This window comes from Eucyclogobius newberryi, unplaced genomic scaffold (assembly GCF_026437365.1).
Source record: "Eucyclogobius newberryi isolate DKJ021-1_F unplaced genomic scaffold, fEucNew1.0.hap1 SCAF_19, whole genome shotgun sequence".
NCBI classification, from domain to species: Eukaryota; Metazoa; Chordata; class Actinopteri; order Gobiiformes; family Gobiidae; genus Eucyclogobius; species Eucyclogobius newberryi.
In genome coordinates this window covers 24726813-24747876 of record NW_027315823.1, presented here as the reverse complement: position 1 = coordinate 24747876, position 21064 = coordinate 24726813, and the positions used below count along the sequence as shown (strand labels likewise).

The 21064-nt window shown below is 39.9% G+C and overlaps 3 protein-coding genes across 4 annotated transcripts; 1 reads left to right on the top strand and 2 right to left on the bottom strand.

The window, feature by feature from the left end:
* The first annotated feature begins 414 nt into the window (after window positions 1-414).
* On the top strand, window positions 415-6665 carry slc26a6l1 (solute carrier family 26 member 6, like 1). Of its 2 annotated transcripts, none has more exons than XM_072452366.1 (19): window positions 415-573; window positions 2441-2580; window positions 2691-2801; window positions 2993-3165; window positions 3240-3404; window positions 3482-3634; window positions 3889-3971; window positions 4142-4289; window positions 4380-4493; window positions 4565-4642; window positions 4725-4820; window positions 4902-5008; window positions 5106-5175; window positions 5243-5335; window positions 5412-5522; window positions 5688-6113; window positions 6178-6232; window positions 6296-6441; window positions 6528-6665. In XM_072452366.1, the coding sequence occupies exons 1-19, from the start codon at window positions 437-439 to the stop codon at window positions 6552-6554; spliced, it is 2433 nt and encodes an 810-aa protein (XP_072308467.1). In that variant the 5' UTR covers window positions 415-436; the 3' UTR covers window positions 6555-6665. The 2 variants fall into 2 exon arrangements, with proteins under 2 accessions (XP_072308467.1, XP_072308466.1); XM_072452365.1 differs by having other exon boundaries at window positions 5685-6113.
* An 18-nt stretch (window positions 6666-6683) lies between these two features.
* Window positions 6684-9899, bottom strand: p4htmb (prolyl 4-hydroxylase, transmembrane b). The gene is made up of 9 exons (XM_072452369.1): window positions 9360-9899; window positions 9159-9240; window positions 8706-8896; window positions 8530-8626; window positions 8274-8436; window positions 8014-8199; window positions 7699-7789; window positions 7429-7552; window positions 6684-7349 (listed from the first exon to the last, which is right to left on the bottom strand). The coding sequence occupies exons 1-9, from the start codon at window positions 9687-9689 to the stop codon at window positions 7132-7134; spliced, it is 1482 nt and encodes a 493-aa protein (XP_072308470.1). The 5' UTR covers window positions 9690-9899; the 3' UTR covers window positions 6684-7131.
* Window positions 9900-11154: 1255 nt separating this feature from the next.
* Window positions 11155-20253, bottom strand: LOC140365801 (myosin heavy chain, fast skeletal muscle-like). The gene is made up of 39 exons (XM_072452362.1): window positions 20032-20253; window positions 19770-19913; window positions 19538-19694; window positions 19435-19462; window positions 19213-19327; window positions 19055-19147; window positions 18849-18912; window positions 18680-18778; window positions 18499-18602; window positions 18260-18398; window positions 18071-18189; window positions 17832-17981; window positions 17575-17745; window positions 17193-17499; window positions 16994-17067; window positions 16836-16923; window positions 16643-16760; window positions 16446-16569; window positions 16239-16375; window positions 15899-16154; window positions 15566-15808; window positions 15325-15501; window positions 15093-15238; window positions 14905-14995; window positions 14437-14826; window positions 14231-14357; window positions 14018-14136; window positions 13753-13949; window positions 13497-13680; window positions 13255-13420; window positions 13056-13180; window positions 12678-12986; window positions 12403-12606; window positions 12199-12324; window positions 11949-12119; window positions 11760-11864; window positions 11570-11665; window positions 11364-11495; window positions 11155-11282 (listed from the first exon to the last, which is right to left on the bottom strand). Exons 1-39 carry the CDS (start codon window positions 20230-20232, stop codon window positions 11262-11264), a joined length of 5817 nt encoding a protein of 1938 aa, XP_072308463.1. The 5' UTR covers window positions 20233-20253; the 3' UTR covers window positions 11155-11261.
* Between the last annotated feature and the right edge of the window lie 811 nt (window positions 20254-21064).

The window sequence follows — 21064 nt, the reverse complement described above, 5'->3', positions numbered from 1 at the left end:
CTCCAAATGGGTCTATGCAACATGTAAAGTATAGAGTTTTAATTGTAGTAAATCCTCCTTAAGATGTTTTAAATTGTGGCTGTTCAGTCAAAAGCACAATGAATACATCTTTTGAATAGTATACCCAGGTTTTCCTAAATGTAATTTTAACATGTTGCCTGGTTAGTATAGACAGGGTGACCTATGGGGGAAGCCAGTGATGAAATATTCTCCTGACCTGAAAACCCTTCCTAGTACAACTTTCCCTGATTGAGCAAAATCAAAGTGTGTTTCATGGTTCACTAGTTTTAGCGGTCAATGGAACAGCAAGTGCAGCAGAAATGATCTTGTCAGGCAGCCGTCAGTCTTTAGAACACTTCCTAACAAAAGTAAATGATTAAAGACATGATGATATATATATTGGCATGCAAAAACCACTTGCCTTTAATGGGACATCATGGATTCACATAAGTTTGGTAAATACAGAGTTGAAAGACAAGTTCTCAATGAGGAAAGACTAGAGGAGGTAGCACACAGAAAAAGCTACTCTGAAACACATCCTCCATTTGCCGATAAATTGAAAGATTCTTTACGGTAAGATAATCTTGATTTTTACCTTTGTCTCATGTTTCTTAACCTTAAAACATATATTTATTTACTATTATTATTATTATTATTATTAGGCCCGAGCGCCACAAGCTGGCGAGAGGCCTATTAATCTCGTAAGGCCGTGCAAAGCACGGCTGCGAAAGTGCGCACGAAATCGAGCGCGAAGCGCTCGCCCACTTCCAAACACTCACTAACGCACTCCTTCACTCACGCACGCCCCGTGCATAATAATTAGTAGCAGGAAAATGGAACATTACCGTTGTAAACGGGCGAAGCCCGTGCAAAAGTGCGCACTAAACGAGCACTTTACATTGAGATGACGACCGCGAAGCGGTCGTCATCCCCATATAAAGCACTCATTTGCACTAAGTAGCTCACGAATACGTTCCCCATCTCTTGCATGTTCCGTGCATATAAGCATGTAATGCAAAAATTGAACATTATTACTGTATAGAGGGCCAAAAACACAAAGAGGGCGGAGCCCACTCAAAATTAACGAAAGTACCCGTCAGTGACCAGGGACCCACACCATGAGGTAGGAAAGCGCGAGCGCTTTCCGAAAATGTATAGTTTATGATATTTGAAAAATGGGAAACATTGTTTTCGCATCAGAATATTCTTATTTCTTTCTTCTTCTTCTTCTTCTTCTTCTTCTTCTTCTTCTTCTTCTTCTTCTTCTTCTTCTTCTTCTTCTTCTTCTTCTTCTTCTTCTTCTTCTTCTTCTTCTTCTTCTTCTTCTTCTTCTTCTTCTTCTTCTTCTTCTTCTTCTTCTTCTTCTTCTTCTTCTTCTTCTTCTCGGGACCAACCCCCCTATTTTTCACCCAGTGAACATTGACGAAAAGTCACAAAAATTTGCACACCTCTAAAAATCGTGCCTCTCTACATTCTGGCTATTTCCCTTTTCTAAAATAAAAAAAAAAAAATTGGCGCGTCAGATTCCCCAAATGTTCCAAAAAGGCATTGAGAGATGGGAAAAATCTGATCGTAGAATCATGAAATTTGGCGCAGACGTAGATGGTGACAAGAGAAGTAAAAAATATTATTACGGCACCGCCGTCCCCCCAACCAAATGTCGGCCATATTGCTTCAAAAATGGCTAAGCATGACTCTGTAGTTTTTCCAAACGTCTTACTTTTACGAACTCCTCCCAGGGCGTTGGCCCTAAAAAGCTGAAATTTGGTGAAAATGCTACTGAGGAGTGGGACATCAAAAGTTATTCAAATTACATTGATACCTCTCACGGTCTCTTTAGCTAGAATTTCAGAAATCTCCCAAATTTAACATTTCTGCCGTTTGCGCAGATAAAGTCCGAATTGCGTCAAATTAGAATCAGTTGTTAAACTCTTTGCCCTAAACCAACTTGAAGTGAAATAAATTAATTTGGCGCCACAGTGCCCCCTACAGATTTTATATGGAGGTTAAATGTTTAGTTTTGCGAAATTATATGAAATTTGACAAACAACTCAATTTTAGAATCCCCATCAAAAAAGTCAATGGGACCCATGTCATAATTGTTATGGCTTTGCCGTAGCGATGACCAAAACCTTCCATGTTATTCCAATGGGGAAATCGCCAGAACATGTTTACACTTTAGACTTTCACGAACTCCTCCCAGGGCTTTAGCCCTATTAACCTGAAATGTTTTGCCAAGAATTCAAAATAAAATTGCTTTTTGATGGTAAAACAAAGGGGAGAAGATGTGACAGCGTCACAGATTCAGCAGTAGGCGTAATAAAAGGACAATTGGGCCCCCCTCCTCTTGCGGCGTGGCGACGGCAGCGTGGCGAGGGCCGATCATTGCCGCTTGCGGCTATATTTATTATTATTATTATAATTATTAAAAATGTTTCAGCTGCTCCGTCCCTAGACTGAAGAGATGGGCCCTGAGCAGCTTCCCTGTGTTGTATTGGTTTCCTAAGTACTCACTTTGGGACTATGGTATGCCTGATTTAATCTCTGGCATCAGTGTTGGTATCATGCACTTGCCACAAGGTAGGGCTAATTTTTTTTCTTGGTGTCTTAACATTTTTTGAACGTTACCTAGAAGACAAAATAAGTAAAGAATGCCTGCTTTTGAAATAAACACATTTTCTATTCTGTAGGTATGGCTTATGCCTTGTTAGCCTCCTTACCTCCTGTTTTTGGGCTCTACAGCTCCTTCTATCCATCACTGATCTACTTATTTTTTGGAACATCACGCCATATTTCCATAGGTAACTGACTTTTTAAAAAGCAATGTTTTTTTTTTTTTTTTAAAAGAATAGTTTATAAATATCAGATAAATGAAACTCTTTGCAAAATATTTAGATTAAAGATGTTTAGATGCTAAATCTTTGCATTTAAACAAAATTAAAGAACCATAACAAGAATAATAGTAATATTATTAACAACACATTTTTAACAGGAACATTCACTGTACTAAGTATAATGGTTGGAAGCGTAACAGAAACACTTGCTCCAGACTCTTCATTTGTGATTAATAATGGTACAAACATCACAACAGTCAATATCACAGCTCAAGACTTGTATCGAGTCCAGGTGGCAGCTGCTACCACAGTACTTTGTGGACTAATTCAGGTCTGTAAAAGACGTGGCATATTATCTTTATTCTTCTGACAAGTATGATGGATACTATCTGCATTCATTTGTAGGTGATGCTTGGGATGGTTAAATTTGGCTTTGTCGGAACTTACCTGGCTGAACCTCTGGTGCGAGCCTACACCACTGCTGCTGCTGTTCATGCTGTGATTGGGCAAATAAAATACATCTTTGGAATATCACCAAAACGATTCAGTGGACCACTATCACTTGTGTATGTGAGTAATGTTTAATGTTATTTATCCCTGATTATTTTTAGAATGTAAATCACTTGCATTAAAATACTGTTTTTCAGACATTTGGACATATATGCCTCCTGCTCCCTCAGACTCATTTGCCGACTCTCGTGGTCAGTGCTGTATCTATAGTGTGTCTTGTTGTAGCCAAAGAGCTCAACATCTTCCTGCGCCCGAAGCTGCCAGTGCCAATTCCAGTGGAACTCATCACAGTCAGTTCACACAGGGACACACTTTCCTCTCACTTTCTTCAATGTTACCACATTACCTCGTCTGTACAAGGTGTTCACCCTTGGGACCAAAAAAAGCATGAACACAGTGGAAAAAAGTACCGACTCAGCTTTCGTGTAGTGCTACTGCACTGCAGTGTGGCTAATAATTATTTCCACTTTACTCATGAGAACAACTACCGGTACTTCTCATTATTTATTGATGAACTACTAACTAAGTTTGTGTTATTTTTTAGATTGTGAGTGCAACATTGATATCCTCCTATTCACATTTGAGCAGCAACTACACAATTTCAGTTGTTGGAGAGATCCCCAGTGGGTGAGAAGCTATTTTGCTTCACATTGGATGTGCAAGCAATGCATATATATATATATATATATATATATATATATATATATATATATATATATATATATATAAAAATTACCCAAATTGCATACACCTTTTATGCGCTGAACACTTTACTGTGTTATGTATGTGTGTTTTAGTCTTAGTCCTCCAAACTTGCCAGATGTGAGTCTGTTTAGACATGTCATTGGTGATGCATTTGCCATAGCCATTGTTGGTTATGCAATTTCTATTTCACTTGGAAAAACATTTGCACTGAAACATGGATACAAGGTGGACAGTAATCAGGTAAACCCAAACTACTTTATGTAACCTAACATTATTATATAATACTTTATATTTACTAGCTTTATCAGTGTTGTTGTTTAATCGTTGTAGGAGCTGCTGGCACTAGGTTTGAGTAATATGGGTGGCGGCTTCTTTGGGTGCTTTGCTGTTTGTCCATCTATGTCCAGAAGTCTTATACAGGAGAGCACCGGCGGAAAAACACAGGTAAAAACAGCATTGCCATTCATTACTGCATTGCCATGTAACACATGCCATGTTTTTTGGTGCTTTTGAAGATGGCTAGTTTGGCCTCAGCTGTGATTGTATTGGTTACCATAATGAAGCTTGGCCCTTTGTTCCAGGAACTCCCAAAGGTAATAACTGAATGAAAGCAAGATGAAATTTCCTTGATTTGTATTTGTTTGTTCACAATCAACACACATGTGCCTGTTATAGGCGGTCCTTGCAGCTGTTGTTCTTGTTAATCTCAAGAGTATGTTCAAGCAATTGGCTGACATTGCAACTCTGTGGAAAAGAAGCAAGATTGATTTGGTGATAAAAATATATGTATTACATACATTAAGACATACTGCATCAAGTGTATAAAAATACATATTTTTTCTTGTTGTCTAGTTGATATGGTTGGTCACTTTAGTATCAACTCTCCTCCTCAATCTGGATTTGGGCTTGGCAGCTTCTATTGCATTTGCTCTTCTTAGCATCATTATCAGAACTCAAATGTAAGCCTATATTGCAGTCCAGTTGAAAAATTAATGGTAGTAGTGCAGTAGCTGTGCAATATTATTATAATGTGCTTTTCATTTTATCTTTACTAAGGCCAACATATTCTATTTTGGGAAACATTCGAGGTACTGATGTGTATGTGGATATTGAATCTCATAATCAGGTAAGATGCAGCCATGAATATGACACAATTTGAAAGACTTCTTTTGAGAAGTTTGATATATTTTCAGGCAAGTGAGATCCCTGGTATTACAATATTCCACTCATCTGCTACTGTCTATTTTGCCAATGCAGATTTATACCTTGAAGCTCTGAAAGAAAAGGTTAGTTCAGAAATGTGTGCTTTTTTTTAAAGAAATGGAACACTTTAGAAAAAATCTGAATTGCTTCTTGTACAAGAGTGGACTTGACATCAGTAAAATGATCATCTACAAGAAGAGACAGGAGGCGAAACAAAGGCGCAGAGAAAGAAGGGCAGAAAGACGAGCTAAAAGGCAAGCCATAAAAGAGGTATTATGTATAATTTATCATTGCATTCTTAAAAAATGTGTTGAACTTCACCTCTAGTTTTTCTATACGATTATAATTGTACTATTCGTGTTGCACTACATGCGTAGTATGCCAAACAGAGCATGTCTTCATACTGAATCATCTCCTTCACTGATTACTCAGAAGAGACGCACCCGGAGGGCAGCTGAGCAGCTGGCTGGTGCCCCTGTGTTTTCTGTGGAGGAGGAGGTTGGACAATGGAGAGACATAGACTTGGATAACATACGGACTGGAGAACAGAAAATTACAGAGAGAGAAAATGGCACTGTGTTTGTAATACCAACCACTCCAAGGACTCCAGACGGTCATTGCAGATGGGAGTACCTAAAGGGAGGAGCAGATCCAGAAAACACTAGCTTGGGCTGGCTCTCTGAGTTGCCGGATGGAGACACCACCACTCTGGGCTCCAGCAGTGAGGACACACTGAGTCAGGACCTGGAGAGGGTATCTCTGGGCTCTCTGGGAAAGTGGACTTGGGATATCCACTCTATTATTCTAGACTTGTCCACAGCTAACTTCATTGATACAGTGGCCATCAAAACAATACAAAATGTAAGTGTTCCATTTTACAAAGATGAAGAGTACATTATGTACACTCATTTTATGTTCCAAACAGATTTTTCAAGACTTCAGTGAGATTGATGTGGATATTTACTTGGCAGGGTGTCAGAGTAAGTAACACATATTTTTGGCTTTGAGATTCTTGGTGATAAAAGCATGTATTTTGCATATAGCATCTGTGGTGGAGCAGTTAGAAAGAGGGTGTTTTTTCTCCGAATCCATAACAAAGAAGAACCTTTTTGCCACTGTTCATGATGCTGTACTTTTCTGTCTGAATCATCACGAGACAAGAACTATCAGTGGATATGAACCATCTTTGGTATGTAACTGATGACATATTTTAATGACTGCTTGAAATATTTTCCCTCCAAGCTATATAAATTATATGGCTTTGTTTTATTTCAGGACTCCTGTATCAGCACAAAGCTTTAACCTGGTTGATGAGGAAATTTGAAATAAGCTTTTTACGTTTTATTCCACTAAGCAACACTGTTCTTTGTATTTTTGCTCATTATTTTACTTCTTTTAATAAATAAACAAACAAACAAACAAACTACTAAATATAACTTCATTATTTTATTGGTGGATTTTTTTCTCCAAAACATGAACATGTTATATGAGTGTATAAAAAACTATACTTTAATTAAAAAGCTTTTCTACCATATTATTTATGACAACAATCTTGCAGGAAAAATCTGTTTGCCTCAAATTTAAAGATCCAAAATAAGTGTAAGACAAGGCAACATGCATAGTCTATTTTCAGGAAATGGTGCAATTATTTCTCAGTGCAAATATGCATGCAGGTTTTTCTGTGTCTCAAGTTCAAAAGTTTACAATGCATTCCAAAAATAATAAAAAAGTTATTCCTCTCCTGGCAGACTTTAATAAATAATACAAAGTACTTGCATAAACCTACTGTGATTCCTTTCCCTGATTTGTCTCTACATACTGGCCACAACAGATAGCAATGACATTGTGCACAGGAAAGTTGCAGAAAGTTTTAGGTATGCTACAAGTCTTGGTGGATGTTGGAACTATGAGTGTCAGGAGATGCTGTTGAACTATCATCGTCACTGTGCTCCGGCTGCTGTGAGACCAGCTGCTGATACCGAGCCTGCCTCTGGTAATCTGGATCGATGTTGATCCATTTATTAGCAACCCACTTAGTGCCATGGGTGACCACACATCCACCATGGAGAGCATATTCATCCTGCTCCCCCACCCAGCCTGCAGGCAGAGATGGCATGATTCAATGATGTGGAAATGATTGTTGAGTTATTGTAATGGGACTTATGTCTAGTCCTACCTTTTCCATCTGAAAGATAGTTGTACCAGAAAACAGCCATCCCTTTTGATGGTTTTACTCTTAGGTTACTCTTGTCACAGTTCCTCCTGGTATCCAAAAGGTCGACATCATTCTGTATCAATGACTGAAACACATAACAAGGAGACAGTATTGTTATTGCCAGGCTCAAACAGGTGAGTTAAGACGGATAACTGATAATGACATGCACAGTATTTACACACTACTTTAGCTGGGAAACAATCAATCATATCTTGCCCTAGGACTACGCACCACTTCATCATAGGTCCTGTTATCTGCCACAGGGAATGCAGTCTCCCCGCCCCCTTCAACAGAGTTCAAGTAGAAGAGAACTGTGATGTACCTAAGTGCAACACAGATTTCAAGATTGACACGCACATGTATGAGACAAACACACATACAATGATGAACACATGTTTGTACACTACATCCGACTAATACAGTATTTCAGCTGTGCAAACCCTGACAACTAAGATGCCCTAATTACCCCACAATTTACCATACAACAGTCGGCAATGAACTGCAGACTTGAACTTTGAATAGTTTTTCTGACTTCAGTGGTCTCACCTGCAGGATGTTTCAAAAGGAGTGGAAGTGTTTGCTGCTAGTCGGGTGTGTGTACAGGCCGTTTCAGGGTAAACTGGCCCACTGTCGTGATGGGCGTGGTAATGCCCGCCCTCTTCATAACGAACCACTTGCAAAGGCTCACTCAGGTCAACTAAGGCAGGTGGGAGCCGAGTTAGTCGGATTACTCTGAATAAAAACAAGTGCGGTCTTAAGTATTGAACTAGAAGTATTGTACATATGATGAACTGAATGTTTCTGACCTCTCTTTGATATCTTGAAGGACCTTGTGTGCGCCTTCGCCCTGGTAAAGCCATGTATGTCGGCTGTTTCTCACCAGCTGACTCTTCTTGACTCCTTGTTGCTGCAGGAAGCGCTGGAAGGCATCACTGCTCAGTAGTCTAAATTCCTCTATACTCAGCAAACCTAATGCAACATACTCAAAATATGATTACTTAGTTTATTAATCTTCTGACCTTTAAAGAAATAAAAAAATAAAGCTATTCTATAAGCTCATACCATCGCCATTTATGTCAGCTTTGAGACCTGCATATATTTCTCTCAAAATATCTGGTGTTAACCAAATGCCATCCCTCACTCGAGAGTGCGTTAGTATCTGTGACACAAAAATGACCAAAACAAATAAAAGTAAACAAGTTAGAATCAAACTCCCGTCGAGACTAAGATGCAAACACCTCGGTATGTTGTAACTGTCCATCCTGGTTTATGTCCAGAAGGTTGAAGATCTCCTCTGGGCTAAGGTTCAGCTCTTTAACCAATTCTTCATGGTCTCCCTGAACCATGAGCTGGCTTTCCATTAAACCTTTTAGTTGAGCCAACTGCATTACAACTTGGCATTCATCCTCAGACAAAAATTCTGGGATTTCTGCAAAATTTTGATAAGAATAAAATAAAAATGATTAAGCTTGCAGAAAGTTATCATAAACTATATGTGTATGTTGAAATGACTACTTCTAAAAATATGATTGTGTAAATAAAAAACCCTGGATGACTGAGGCATTGCTCCAATCATAGGAACTAAAACTTAGTAATCAATACTGTTGTTTGGGATGATGATGATACATAGGTTGTGTTGTAGATATGGAGGCTATAGTTTAGTTTGATTACTAGTTTTCTGTGAATCTTACCGAATAGAAGAGGCTTCATACTGAGTGTCCGCATGAGATGGTCTTTTCCTGCTGTCAGTGACACCTTCTGGACATGTCCAACCTAAAAAACAAACAAACAGAATTAGCCTATTAATTAGGTGGATGGCAGCTGAAGTAGTTTGAAATATTTTTGTAACTTTGCTTAAAAACTGTTAATTACACATTTTCATTATAACTCACCCTAATGCCCTCGATTCTTGGAAGTGAAAAATCACGTTGGTATTCAACTTTTGATAGCGCATCTCTGGAGGTAATGCGCGAGTGGTCAGTGTCCTGAGAGTCACGACTTCGGCTGTCATCTTCTTGCCCGCTGCTGTAGTGCACGTAGAACAACAGTGCTATTACATTAATTATGTATACGTGAAAAAACACCATTACAACCACAAAATAGGACCGAGAGCAAATGCTGGTTTTGTTGCACAGGCGCTCGGTCTGCGCGTTGAGCGGCAAGGTCGCGCTCCTGGATGTAGCCGCTGCTTGACCATCCTGCCGGCTCTGGGCACCAGGCATTGTAATGAACAGAGCTGCAACGCGACTGCAACTTCCCCGTTAGAAAAGTCCATTCGAACAGAATCCGATGGTTTAGACCATCAAAACACGCATGAGCCAACCATAGCGGATCCACTATGGGCTTCTTTTCCCCGCAGTGAATGAAGCTGCCGTCGTGCTGCGCATTCAGGCGAACACAAACCGTGTCCAGTGCATGTCGGGGCTCCCGGCAGAGACCACAGCTCAGTGTCTGGTGCTGTGCACACTCCCGGTGCACACTCCCGGTGCACACTCACTCCCGGTGCACACTCACTCCCGGTGCACACTCACTCCCGGTGAACACTCACTCCCGGTGCACACTCCCGGTGCACACTCACTCCCGGTGCACACTCACTCCCGGTGCACACTCCCGGTGCACACTCACTCCCGGTGCACACTGCAGCTGCAGAAGCAGAAGCAACAAAAGAAGCAGGAGCAGGAGCAGGAGCAGGACGAGGAGCGAAGCGCACTGCGCACTGGGACTGATAACTTTGACTAGGATCGGTTTTTGGCCTACACTTGCAGCAATATTCGTGTTGTTGTTGTAATGCTTGACAAACGCAATAACAACATATTACTACACTCAGTGCAATGCTGCCCTCTAGTGTAAAAAAAAGAAATTTAGACGAAGAAGAATAGTGGCTATTTTTGTATTGGCAGCTGCGCAAATATTAAAGTGCATATGACAGTCGTTGTTTTTGTAGTTATGACTGTTGGCATAGCAACAAGTCATATAATCATAGTCATCAATAACTGAAAAACAAAGGTGGAAAATTACAGGAAGTAAAATGCAACTGATAACAATCATTTCACAAAATAATGGCGTTATCACGTATTGTGACATAACACACCACAGAACCTTCAGCTAGCCTTGTGTTAAACCAATGCAGATTTGAAATACTAAATCTAATTCTCATTCTAAACTATATTAACTCTAACTAATATTTGATAGCCTAGATCAGATATGTGCCAGGACACCTACCTGCTAAATCTAATCTAGACTACCTGCCTTGGCACCCAAAGACCATGATAATATCATAGTTCCATGTCACAGTCCCATAAAAGGCGAAATAACTGTGGGATAAAGAGGATACATTTGTAAATAATGTTATAATGACCAAGATAGTTTTTTTTCTTTTTCTTTTTTTTACTTTTTGGAAAGTATATGTTTTGTGTATCATCAAGAATCCTCCATATTTAGTGTGAACATGATAAAAAAAAAAAAAAGTGGCTCCAAAGGTCCCAACAAAAGAGAAAGGGTTGCTTTACTGTTTCATAATATCTTTTTATTAGCTTTGTGTTTACTAAATTCTTTGGCTATACCTTTTCTTTAAAACAGCAAAGAAACCAGAATATAAATCCTACCTGCAACTTTTATGCCTAATTGCAGCCTAGTACACCAGACAATATTGTTGCTGATTAGAAGATGAATTAGTAACACAAAACGATGCTTCCAATGTGTTTTTATTCAACTTATAGTTTACCAGATAACAAGATATGCATATTTTATGAACATCTAGTTAATGTATCTTTATATCCAGGGTTTTTCTCTCTTCACTCTTCTGCTTCTTTTGTCTAAAAACAGAAAATGTAAGTTGTATTAAGAGCAATGTTAAGGAAAACTTAAATATGGTTGTGCTTGGTTGTTTTAGTTACCCTGACAATTTCGCGGCTCCTGGCCCTCAGCTTGTTAACCTGGGATTCAGCAATGTCAGCGCGCTCCTGAGCCTCCTCCAACTCATGCTGCACCTTCCTGTGTCTGGCCAGGTTAGTGTTGGCGGACTCCTCCTGTCATTATTCACAGTTTAGTCAAACATGGACCAATCCATTAAACTGGGAAATAATAATGCACGTTTACTTACTGCTTCTTCAGATTGTCTTTTATATGCTTTTACTTTCAACTGAAGCTTGTCTACCAAATCTTGAAGTCGGCTGATGTTTTTCTTGTCTTCCTCAGTCTAAGTGTATGGGGGAATCAGAAATAAACATATAATATCTTTGTATTACAACTATGTAAAATTGCTGTTTTAACTTGTGCAAAATAAAATTCACCTGGTAGGTCAGTTCCTTAACTCGTCTTTCAAACTTTCGCACTCCTTTTATGGCTTCAGCACTGCGTCTTTGCTCAGAATCAACTTCACTCTCTAATTCTCTGACCTTTTAATGAAAACAAGCAAATTAATGTTTGTTAGGTTTTAATGAGGAAGTGTTCTATAGGGACCACTTTAATCTTTCCCTTACCCTAGCCTCGAGTTTCTGGAGCTGCTTTTTGCCGCCCTTCATGGCCAGGTTCTCAGCCTCATCAAGACGATGCTGCAGGTCTTTCACAGTCACCTCCAGGTTCTTCTTCATCCTCTCCAGGTGAGAACTGGTGTCCTGCTCCTTCTTCAGCTCCTCTGCCATCATGGCAGCCTACAATACATTTACAATTCATGAACGTTGTTTCAAAAACAAAGGTGAGTCTTTTAAATAAAGTTTGTTTTACACTCACGTCAGTGATAGCCTTCTTGGCTTTCTCATCAGCATTTCTAGATTCCTGGACTGCATCCTCTACTTCTCCTTGAATCTGGATTAAATCTGCATCTAACTTCTTCTTTGTGTTGATTAAACTGGTGTTCTAAAGAAGAAATAGTTTGAATTTATACATGGATCCTCATTGATTGGAAAATATGTAATAAACAGAATGTTTTTATACCTGAGAGTGGAGGAGCCCCACGCGCTCGCTGGCGTCCACCAGCTCTTGTTCAGCCACTTTGCGGCTTCTCTCAGTTTGCTCCAGAGCGGCTCTGAGCTCCTCAATCTCAGCCAGCATGAGGTTGTTTCTACGCTCCACCATGGCCACCTGCTCCTTCATTTCATCTTGACCCCTGAGGGCCTCGTCAAGGTGCAGTTGTGCATCCTGTGGAAGACACAGTAACTTTATATAATGCAGTGTGACTGTTTTCACTTGAACAGATCTAGCACAAGCACCTTGAGCTGGCCCTGCACGTTCCTCAGTTGTTTCTGTGCTTCAGCAGCCTGCCGATTGGCGTGGCTCAACTGAACCTCCATCTCATTCAGGTCTCCCTCCATCTTCTTCTTGATTCTAAGGGCATCGTTTCGGCTCCTGATCTCAGAGTCCAAAGTGCTCTGCATTGTCTCAATGACTCTCTGGCTGTTCCTCTTGATCTGCTCAATCTCTTCATCTTTTTCTGCCAGCTTCCTGTCGATTTCACCCTTGACCTGAGTCAGTTCAAGCTGAACTCGGAGGATCTTGGACTCCTCATGCTCTAAAGTGGCCTGTGCAGAATAAAGATAAAAGATTATTGTTGTATATATTGTATTTAGATATCTGAATATAGATCATACCTCAGCTTCTTCAAGTGAAGTCTGTAATTCTGACTTCTCTATTTCTACAATCTTTTTCCCTTTTTCCAGTTCATGAATGTTTTTTCCACTTTCACCTATCTGCTCAGTGAGGTCTGAAATTTCCTCTGCAATAAAAGGGTTGAGTTAAAACAGTTCTAATTGTTCCATTAGGAAATACAATAGGACAAAATGTGCGTACGTTGCAGGTTTTTGTTCTCTCTCTTTAGAGTCTCCAGATGGTCCAGAGCCTCCTCATAGGAGTTCTTTAACTTAAACATCTCAGTGCTAAGAGATCGAACGTCTTTCTGAGCTCCCTCCAGTTCTGCCTGGCTCTCTTCATACTTCTGTTTCCACTCTGCAAGGACCTAAAACATTCACAAATCTGTCACTCATATCTGTTTTGCAAAAGTGCCCAATTCAGAACATCAGTAGGAACCCAACCTTATCAAAGTTTCTTTGCTTTTTGTCCAGGTTAGCGGCGAGAGCATTAGCTCTTTCCACATCAATCATCAGGTCTTCCACTTCACCCTGAAGCCTCTGCTTTGTCTTTTCCAGAGAGGCACATTTTGCATTCACAGCCTCAATGGATTCCTCTGCATCCTGGAGACGTTGGGCCAGCTTTTTCCTTTAAAGAAAGATTCATTCAAACATTAGGATAAGATGAAATGCCTGTGGCTGGACAATCTCACTGACTCACTTGGCTTCCTCCAGCTCCTCAGTGCGCTGAATGGCATCAGTCTCATATTTGGTTCTCCACTGAGCCACCTCACTGTTTGCCTTGGACAGTGCGCGCTGCAGCTCAGCCTTGGCCTCCTGCTCTTCCTCATACTGTTCTCTGAGCAGGTCACAGTCATGACGGGACGATTGCAGGCCGTGTGCCAGGGCATTCTTTGCCTATGATACATTTTTAGTAAATTGCAAATTAATTTCTTCAGTGTTCATTTTTACCACTGTAGAGGTACCTTAACTTCTTCCTCAAAATGCCTCTTCAGCTCCTCAATCTGCTGAGTGTAAGCCTGTTTATTTCTGGTCAGTTGTGAAATCAAAGCATCTTTTTCGTCCAGCTGGCGACTGATTTCACCTATTGGAAAATAAAGATTTATTTAATACGTAAGACAACCTCTTTAAAGTAGAATTCACTACAAATTGAAAAGCCTTTTAAATGACAAAAATACCATGTTCAGTCTGCAGTCTAGCTTTATGAACTCCAATGTCATTTAGTTGTCGTACATTTTGGTCATTTTTGGATTTCATCTCACTGAGTTGATCCTCAAGACTGCGACACATTTTTTCAAGATTAATCTGAAATTAAGTAACAATAATTACTGAAGTTATTAGTTTACTATATACCACTGAATGGCTGCAATAATAAAATGAGCACTTTAGCTTTTGCAACAGCCTCCATGTTGCTTGTAAGGTCATCAATCTCCATCTTATATTCACTTTTCTCCTTCTCTAGTTTCTGCTTGACCCTCTGGAGGTTGTCGATCTGCTCTCCCAGTTCAGCAACACTGTCAGCCTGCTTCTTGCGCAGAGCAGCAGAAGTTGCCTCGTGCTGCAGAGTGGACTCTTCTAAATCTCTCCGCAGCTTTTGAAACTCTGCCTCACGTTTCTTGTTCATTTCAATTTGAACTGAAGTGGCTCCACCAGCTTCTTCCAGCCTCTCACTGATCTCTTCCAGTTCCCTGGAGAGATCTGAGCGCTGTTTTTCTACTTTTGCCCGAGCAGCGCGCTCAGCCTCGATTTCCTCCTCCAGCTCCTCAATACGAGCCTGATGGCACATATCCCAGCATAGTTTACAATAACAATGGGGATGGTCATGACTTTAAACAGTTCATAGGAGACTCACCTGTAGCTCTTTGATTTTCTTTTGAAGCTGTACTTCAATTGCTTGTTCATCTTCAATTTTACTAAGAAGCTGGCTCATCTCAAAGTCTCTCCTTGAAAAGGAGTTTTAAAATCCAATTAGAAAAATAATCATCATCATCATCATCATCATTATAATCATCATCAATTAAGATATTTGTGAATCCTTACTTCTTAATTTTTTCATCAGACTGCTGCTTGTCATTCTCCAGATCCATGATGGTTTCATGGGCCAGTTTAAGATCTCCTTCAAGTTTTCTTTTGCTTCTTTCAAGATCCATGCGGAGCTTCTTTTCTTGCTCCAGAGAACCTTCAAGCTATCATAACCAAAATGCAACAAAGACTAAGTAATTTATGAACTCAACATGAATCATAATGGAGATAGGGTTCTCTAATGACGTACATCATCAACCTGCTGCTCCAGCTTGGTCTTGGCCTTGGTCAGAGTGTTGACTTTGTCTTCCTCTGCCTGAAGGTCATCAAGGGTCTGCTGATGGGCCTCTTGGAGGGCCTTTTTCTCCTTGGTAAGTTTGACGATTGTTTCATCCTGAGAGGCCAGCTCCTCTGTGAGGTTTTTGACCTGTAAAATAGAAAGATGAATATGCATTCATACTTTTACATCACCTTTTGAGTACAATCTAAACCTTGTTCTCCGTGGCATGTTTCTCCTTCTCCACTTTGGCCAACGTGAGCTCCAAGTCGTCAATGTCTTTTTTCAACTCGGAGCATTCGTCCTCCAACTTCCTCTTCTTTGCTGTCAGCTCAGCGTTGATCTCCTCCTCATCCTCCAGTCTCTCAGACGTCTCTTTGACTTTGGCCTCCAGCTGAATTTTGGATTTGATCAGCTGCTCACATCTTTCCTCTGCATCTGAAAGGTTTTCACCTTCCTAATTGTGTTAGGGGCGGTACGTAATGTGCTGTCAGTAATATTATTGGTCGCACATTCAAAAAATACATTCAAAATATTGCATACTTACAGACTGCACTTGCATCGCCAAGTCATTCCTCTCTTGGAGAAGAGTAACCATTTTCTCTTCCAGCTCTTTCTTTTTAGCCAAAGCTTTTGCAAGGTCCACCTTGGTTTTCTCAAAATGCTCCTTCATTTGGGCCATTTCCTTTTCAGTTTCTGCACTTTTTAGAAGAGGCTTGATCTTGAAGTACAGCTTCATCCATGGCCAGGTTTTGACATTCATAAATGAGCGGATGTTGTACTGAACGGCAAAAATGGCTTCCCTAAACAGAGTTATAGAATCTTTGAATTTTATCTCAGTAAAAATGTAACATTTCAAATATAAGCCAAATGTGAATTACACATACCTGCGCTCCATCATTTTAACAAACTCTCTCCTCATAAGGAAACCTCTACATAAAGCCTGAGTCATAGTCACTAAAATAGCAAGTTTATCATCTCGCATTTCCTCCAGTAAGCCCAGCAATCCAGCTTTGAAGAACACCTGAAACACACCTTTCTGTTACCTCAATATTTTAAAATGCTGCATTCTATTTTTTTTTCTTCTTTTCTACCTTTGTATGTCCAAATTTGTACTGAGTGTGGTCGACGTTGATAGAGCCCAGGAGTTTCTCTGAGGCCTTTTTGTTGTCAATAAACTGTCCCTCTGGGATGACACTGGCATTCAATACTTTGTATCTAAAACATATATAGGTGTTCAGTTTTTATTGTTATTTGGCTTTTCAAGAAATCATACATTTTTTTTAACTACCTCTGCTTGAAGTCTGCATAGAGGACTCTGCTGGGAAAGCCCTTTCTGCAGATGCGGATTCCCTCCAACACTCCATTACACCTCAACTGGTGGATGACCAGGAAGTTCTCCATCAGACCTAATAAGATCATTTTGTTATTCTCTCATAGAATCCCTTTGGCAATTTCCTTTATTGCTATCTTTTTCAGCCAACCTGGAGTCTTTGACTCATTTGGAATCAAACAGCGGACAAAATGTGGATGAGTGCATCTTAAGTTTGTCATCAACTTGCCCAGGTTTTCCTGAAAATGTAGCATTGCTATTATTTCTTAACATACAAAAATAAAGTAAAACTATGAATTTAAAACTTACCCTGAACAGAGCTGAAACAGTCTGAAATGAACCACCCTTTTTCTTGCCACCTTTTTTTGCACCTCCTCCTTCAGCTGAGACATAAACATGTGGAAATAAATACACCGGGTGCTCTTTTATACATGTTAACAGAACATGTTTTATGATGAAATGTATTTTTTGATCATTTCTTACACACAACATTCACAATATTGTTTACCATCACTTCCGGCATGAGATGCATACAGAAAGGCCAACAGCTTGGCTGGAGACTTCTGATAGAGCTGAACCACTGAGTCGTTCAGAGGGTCTTTGTTCTTATCCAGCCAGCCCGTCACGTTGTAGTCCACAGTGCCAGCATAGTGCACCAGGGAGAAATTGGCTTCAGCTTTGCCTTTGACAACCTTGGGTTTTTGGAATGGAGCACTTTTACCAAGATGCTGGTCATACAGTTTGTTTTTGAAGGTAGTGTCTGTTGCCTTTGGAAACATACACTCCTCTTCAAGGATGGAGAAGATTCCCATTGGCTGGTAACACAGTAATGATGTAATGATGCAATGTAAAGTATGTAAAAGCTTTAGTATTATTATTTAATGAAATACCTTCTCAATAAGCTCAATGCAGGCAGCCAAGTCCATACCAAAGTCAATGAACTCCCATTCAATGCCTTCTTTCTTGTACTCTTCTTGCTCCAGGACAAACATGTGGTGGTTGAAAAACTGTTGCAATTTTTCATTTGTGAAGTTGATGCACAGCTGCTCCAAACTGTTATACTAGAAGGCAATCAAAAGTATATTTTAGGGAAAAACACAACTTTGCTATAGATTATAGGCAATGTGTGTGTTCAAAATAATCTTACATCAAAGATTTCAAAACCGGCAATATCCAGGACTCCAATGAAATAGCTCCTTGACTGTTTTGTATCCAGCATTTCATTGATGCGGACAACCATCCACAGGAACATTTTCTCATAGACTGACTTGCACAGAGCGCTCACAGAGTTGTTGACCTTCATGATATACAGTGCATACATAACATTTAGTGTTCTGTATTCTTCTGTATCCGTCTAGTTTGAAAGCAGCCATTTTTGTTTCCTACCTGTGGAACTGTTTGACCTTTGGTCACATACTCATTCCCAACTTTTACTCTTGGATAGCAGAGTGCTTTCAGTAAATCAGCTGAGTTAAGACCCATGAGGTAGGCAATTTTATCAGCCACTGAAAAGATAAACATTAAAGATCTGTTTACTTTGTTTTATACACAAATATTCTTTAACAATCATATTACCCTCTGTGCCGTCAGGCTCGGCCTGTTCTTCTCGCTGCTTCTGCTTGAACTTCATGTTCCCATGATGCATCACAGCACCAGTCAGTTTGTACATGCTAGCCTTCTCTTCAGCAGTGAAACCAAGGATGTCAATGGCAGTCTTTGATGGTAGACCAAGTAAAAGCAAATAAATAAGGAAATAAATAAATAGATATTTCACAAAATCATTTTGATATCCGTCAAAAAAGATAGGTGCATACATCAGTGGCGATGAATTCTTCGACATCATCAATACTCTTCACAGTGATTTCTCCATGACTGATCATGGGATAGTCATAGGGATTGGTTGTGATCAAAAGAGCCTCTGTGAGAAGCAAAAATAACAATTGATTACAAGAAAGTACTAAAAATGTACCAGTATAATCTAAAAGTTTCCCTCACCAATAAGTTCAGGTTTGTGTCCTGTGGCCAGCTGGTAGAAGATGTGGTAGCTCCTCTCAGCAGACAGCTGGTAGGTCACTCGAGACTTCTCCAGTAGATCTGTAAAACAGTAACAATGTGTCAGGATTGGGTTGTATAAAAAACCTTAAATCTGTATGCAGAGTCTCACATGTTTCAATATCAGCTGAAGCTAACTTTCCAGTCGTCCCAAAATGAATTCTGATGAATTTACCCTAAAAGGCAAATTATACATTTAGATACAACTATTAATCGAAAGCATTTATTCATGGAATGACCATGTTATTATTAACTGCTACTAAAATAATTAAAACAAGTCGCTGTCACTGTGAACTTAAAATGAATCAAAGCACTTACAAAACGAGATGAGTTGTCGTTCCTCACAGTTTTGGCATTACCATAAGCTTCCAGCAGTGGGTTTGCTGCAATGATTTGATCTTCTAGCGACCCCTGTGTATAATCATACATTTAGAAGCACTTCAACTGTGTTGCTATCATATTCTTAAGTTACACACCTTCATCTTGCCTTGAACAGCAGTCTCTGCCTTCTTTCCTCCAGCCACTGCGATTGTCGCAAAGTACTGGATGACACGTTTGGTATTGACAGTCTTTCCAGCTCCGGATTCTCCGCTACCAAAAATCATTGTCATTAATATCATTATTTAACTTATTTATCTTATGACTTCTTTGCAAAGCATGAATTTTCTTATACAATGGAGAAAACTATGAAAACTCACGTGATCAGGATGGACTGGTTTTCCCTGTCTGTAAGATATCATGCATTTCTGAGTAATGGGATGTTGTAAACTGTAAATACCTTTTTCACAGAATAAATAATACCTTGGAGCATGAACTGATAGGCGTTGTCAGAGATGGAGAAGATGTGGGGTGGAGCCTCCACTCTCTTCTTCCCTCTGTATCCTGACACAACCACTGAATCATACACTGGGAGCCACTTGTAGGGGTTCACAGTCACGCAGAACAGCCCCGAGTAAGTCTGTCAGGACCAACAGCAAAAACAGAGATAAGACGAGTAGAAGTTTCTTGTTTATGAAGTGACAGCTTCACTCACGTAGATCATCCACGCTGCATAACGCTCTTTGAGGTTATAGAGCACAGAAGGCTCACTCAGGTGGGTCATCATGGCCATGTCCTCGATCTTATCATACTTTGGAGGGTTCATGGGGAAGATTTCATCCTCCTTTACAGTCAGAGTCTGCAAAAAACACTAAGTATTTTAAATCTGTTCTTTTTTTGCTTTATTTATTGACTTTTTAAATAGATTATTTCATAAAAGATCATAGGTTCATTGCTTGAATAGTTCAATGTCTCACCTTCCCACAGAGTGTGTCGACGGTGGCTTTTCCTCCCTCTCTCTTGGTGATTTTCCCCTTCAGGTACATCTCTTTGGGCTCAGTCACAAAGTAAGCTGTTTTAGCATCAAATGGGGTGGTCTGAGCCTCTATCCGCTCTCGTTCTGGCTTCCGGAGGTATACGGCCGCCGGGCCAAAGCACTCCATTTCCGCATCTCCCATTGTGCTGCTTTACTGTAAATAAAAAAACAACTGTTTGGTCAATACATGTTCTTCTTTTACTGTGCAATAGTTTGTAATTACCTGTAGGACACCCACTGAGCTGTTTTTTTTTTTCCTGGCAACCTTCAGTTCACTCTGAAACAGATTAAATTTTAATTGTGAGATGTGAATGGTCTCAATCGTTGTCTTGCAGAGAAACTCACCTTTGCTGGTTTATTGTCCTTGGTTAAGGTTATGTTGCTGTCTTTTTATACAGTACAAGGAGCCAATCACATGCAGCAGCTCAGTTTGGGCATTGTCTGGCATTGTGCCTTATCTCTGAACTGTCACTCATTAGATGTCTTTTGTGCCTGACCACATGAAGCATTCATTTTCTAACAAGTAAATGGATAGATGCATTCTAGGTTTTCTCACATTTGTTAGCAACCTTTTTTATTGTTTCTGAATAATATTTGGTTTGAGTTGTAATTGTATATGTTTGTATTTTTCTTCCATGTGATCTTATTTTTTATTTATTTTTTCTAAGAGAACATGACGCAGGTGACAATCTGTCCTTAAAAATACATTTTTCAGTGGTTATGGACAATCCAAAAGTGTGACTAATGCTACTTTATGCGCCTGGCTCAACCCTTTCCCTCGCAATCCTTTGGAGAAGTTTTAAAAAGTCACTGATATACAGTTTCAGAGTCTTTACAGGTCAGAAATTGTTAAAAATGAAATGCATGCCAAAGAGCTTTGAAGAAAAGAAAGGATTGCCAGGGGATTATTCCCCACAACAGTGCCAACAGCTGCTTTTATTCTTGCACTTAAGGGATACACAAGAGGGACTGAG

Coding starts and splice junctions, on each gene's coding strand:
- p4htmb (XM_072452369.1), bottom strand. CDS start 9,689: ATGCCTGGTGCCCAGAGCCGGCAGGATGGTCAAGCAGCGGCTACATCC. Junction 9,241..9,359: donor CAAGAATCGAGGGCATTAGG/GTGAGTTATAAT, acceptor TTTGTTTTTTAG/GTTGGACATGTCCAGAAGGT. Junction 8,897..9,158: donor TATGAAGCCTCTTCTATTCG/GTAAGATTCACA, acceptor AAAATTTTGCAG/AAATCCCAGAATTTTTGTCT.
- LOC140365801 (XM_072452362.1), bottom strand. CDS start 20,232: ATGGGAGATGCGGAAATGGAGTGCTTTGGCCCGGCGGCCGTATACCTC. Junction 11,666..11,759: donor TTAAGGAACTGACCTACCAG/GTGAATTTTATT, acceptor CCATACACTTAG/ACTGAGGAAGACAAGAAAAA. Junction 11,283..11,363: donor GGAGCCGCGAAATTGTCAGG/GTAACTAAAACA, acceptor TTCTGTTTTTAG/ACAAAAGAAGCAGAAGAGTG.
- slc26a6l1 (XM_072452365.1), top strand. CDS start 437: ATGGATTCACATAAGTTTGGTAAATACAGAGTTGAAAGACAAGTTCTC. Junction 574..2,440: donor AAATTGAAAGATTCTTTACG/GTAAGATAATCT, acceptor AAAATGTTTCAG/CTGCTCCGTCCCTAGACTGA. Junction 4,494..4,564: donor GCACCGGCGGAAAAACACAG/GTAAAAACAGCA, acceptor GTGCTTTTGAAG/ATGGCTAGTTTGGCCTCAGC.